The 3,200-nt window shown below is 38.2% G+C and overlaps 1 protein-coding gene across 1 annotated transcript in view; it reads left to right on the forward strand.

Moving 5' to 3' along the window:
• Window positions 1–2,089, forward strand: part of LOC108625787 (CUGBP Elav-like family member 2) — a 64,453-nt gene extending 62,364 nt beyond the window's left edge. The window contains exon 2 of the mRNA XM_018026065.2: window positions 1,983–2,089. Within this exon, the coding sequence (XP_017881554.1) occupies window positions 1,983–2,089 (107 nt within the window). The remainder of the gene's footprint in view (window positions 1–1,982) is intronic.
• The last annotated feature ends 1,111 nt before the right edge of the window (window positions 2,090–3,200 follow it).

Raw genomic sequence — 3,200 nt, forward strand, 5'->3', positions numbered from 1 at the left:
GGCTCTGCTTCACTTGCAGTGCGCTTTTCCTAGCGTACGGACGTCCTCCCAAGTCGTTGAAATGAAAAAGAATAGTAAAAGTTATATAAATGAAGTTTCATTTGTTAACCCATTCCCATTATTAATTTTAAATTCGTATTAGATGTCAGAGTTAATTAAACTCGAACTTCTTGGGTGAAAGGCAACGTAGCTTGTTTCTTCTTGAAACAAGAGTTATAATTATCGCTTTAGTTAGTTGTTCTCGTATTAAATTAATGTTAGAGAGGAAAATAACTGGAATGGAGGAAAAGAGTATCGCGTCGCGTTTTCGAAGTACTCTTCCCAAGCGAAATTCGAGTCTGGTGTGCCGATGATTAGACCGCGCCGCCGCTGCCGCGTTGATATCAAGTTTCCTGCTTACACGGGAATTCTGTTACTTTTCTCCGGCCTCGGTGTCGAACTACTTCGCGAAGCTGCGACGGAGGCACGAAAATTACGAACGAAAACGTCAATTGGACGCGCGCATCTCGTTCGACCGTTTCTCGGCGAGCGTCGTGTTACATATTTTTCAACAAAGTCTTGTCACGATATCGCGCCGTCAACTTCGAAAACAGTATCGAATGCCTCATTACGAATTCGTTCTCTTTTACGGCGTTCTATTATGGAGGCTTCTGAATTTCAGGTTTCTTTCGAAAGAACTTCGCGTGGAAACCGTGCGCAGTCGTTCAGATTGCAAAATCGATTTTTATCGTCGCTTATACATACGCGCTTGAATTCCAACGATTTAAGCTATGTTCAAACTTTCAATTAAATCGCAAGTATTTTTATTATGGGTGGACAGAAATGTATTTCTATATATTATATAGTAAACTAAGCCTTGTAGCATCCCACAGAAAATAAAATTATTCGGTAAAATACTGAAAAAGTTATTGTATTGAAACGTATCCGAATATCAGTGTGAGTCGCTGTACATGCAATATTATATGAATCCGAATATCCTTTGAATTGGACAAAATACGAATTACAGGAATAACTACTACACTCACCCAATGAATCCTCACAATGTAAATTCGTCGATTGAATATAAAATACAGAATGAATTGCAATTTCGTTCCGACAGAACAAACTCAGACAGCCGGTACACCCTGGTAACGAGCATTATCGTTACAGGATTGCGTCAATCTTCGATCACTCGCTAAATAAATTCCGCATAACGAATGGAAACGAAACTGTTTCGAGATTTAACCATTTCAGGTTTTCATTATACATATCCTTGCCGGTTAATTACGTTTCAAGACTTGATTGCGTGCTGCCATTTATGATACAATTTTTATTTTCATTTTTAATTTCTTCCAACGACGTCACGCATACTGAAACTCCAGGAGCTTTTAAACCAGGAACTTTTTAGAACGGTTTTTACTGTTTAATACGCTAACATTTATGTAAGTACTTACAGTAAGGAAAGAAAGCTATTATAATGTGGTATGTGTAGTCAAACTTACTGGCGGTGCTGTATATGCGTTCCACGTTATTCGTAAACTAAACGGGGAAGGGTGCGAGCTTTCGAGGGAATACGGGTCCTTTGGTCGACGTTGAGGGGGGCGAAACGCCAAGATGGTGGTAACGGTGACAGGGCCGGGAAATCGGTAGTAATACAACGGCGCGTATCGAACTTTTGCTAACTGGAAACTATCGATCGGTTCAATCCATTTTCGGGTTGGTCGATGTCCAGCTATATAACGGGGGAAAACTCTCGATGAGCTTTCTAAGAATTACACGTTCTCTTACTAAATATTCTGGATAAAAATTGAGAAAATTATGAACTCGTTTAAATGGAAATCATTTTTTTTTAAATGTGTACAATATTTTATTTTTTATAATAATTACCGTTTTATGATAGAATTTTATCTATTTAATTGTCATTGTTACAGATCAATCTTTTCTCTATGTTATCTTTTTTAAGAATGGTTGTCTAACTGGATTCGCTCTAATTTTTGTTACAGGATGTTGCTTCGTGACGTTCTATACAAGAAAAGCTGCTCTTGACGCTCAAAATGCCCTACATAACGTGAAAACCTTCAGCGGGGTAAGTGAAACAATTTCTGTATGATAAAACTTTTGTTGCAAACTAGAATATTACATGTTCACTGAATAATAGAAAGAATTATCACATACGTAATCCTATGGAATATAGTCGAACTTCTCGTTTTAAAAAAATCTGTATGGATTTATAAAAATGTACAGTACTTTTGTTAAATTTCTGTAACGAATTTCGTAGTGGAGTATCGAACATCTCGTTAAACCATCAAATCGTTCCGATAATTCGATTCGGCCAATTATTCCATTTGAAGGCGCGATTAATCCCTCATCCTGTGCGGGTCGAAAGTGCTAGCTAAATAATTGCGCTATACTCCAGCCATTTCCACGATTCGAATACGATTTTGCTAAAACGTATCCGACGCGAAAGGAAAAATTGAGAGGAGACAGGAACGGAGAGAGAGAAAAAGAGGGGGTGCGTGAAAATATTTTTCAATTTGCGACGATTGTAGCGGCGACGCGGCCGACGGTATCGTTGAAAGCGTGGCCGGGCGATAATTACGGTTTCCCCGCGAACTTTCGATGCAATTACGAGACATCATTAGGAGCGTTTAACCCACCGATCTGGCCCCTACCTGCGCACTTTCTCCACTACGTTACGCTATTGCAGCGAGCATTTATCTTTGAATTTACGAAAATAATTATCGAGACACGAATTTCCACTCAGGCCCTCCAGTTAAAAATGGAGCGAATCTCGAACTGGGAATTGATCGATGTATTCAAATTTCTAAATATCTGTTAATGGATCTGCAGCTTTTTTTTAATTCCATTCTGTATTTGAGAGTGAAACCCATTTCAGAATATAATTTCTGTTCATGTTATAATTTCTACTCACTGACTTAAGATTGCAAATGAAATCATAGAAAAGAGGGCAGTGAGTAGAAATTGTGATTTAAACAGAAATTGGGACATCTACTATGTATATAATTGATTAAAAGGATTTATAACTCAGTAAAGAAATCTGCATACGAGCTCATATTGATCTGTTGAGTGTAACGAAACAACGAAGTCTCTTTGATCGTCGCACGGCGGCGACACTATCCTGCCAACAATCTTAAATAAGTACAGGATGAGCGAAGTAAGTAAAAGTAGAAATAAAACGAGTCAATTAAAAAGATACATAT

This window comes from Ceratina calcarata, unplaced genomic scaffold (assembly GCF_001652005.2).
Source record: "Ceratina calcarata isolate Rehan_Ccalc_2016 unplaced genomic scaffold, ASM165200v1 scaffold371, whole genome shotgun sequence".
In the NCBI taxonomy this organism is placed as follows: domain Eukaryota; kingdom Metazoa; phylum Arthropoda; class Insecta; order Hymenoptera; family Apidae; genus Ceratina; species Ceratina calcarata.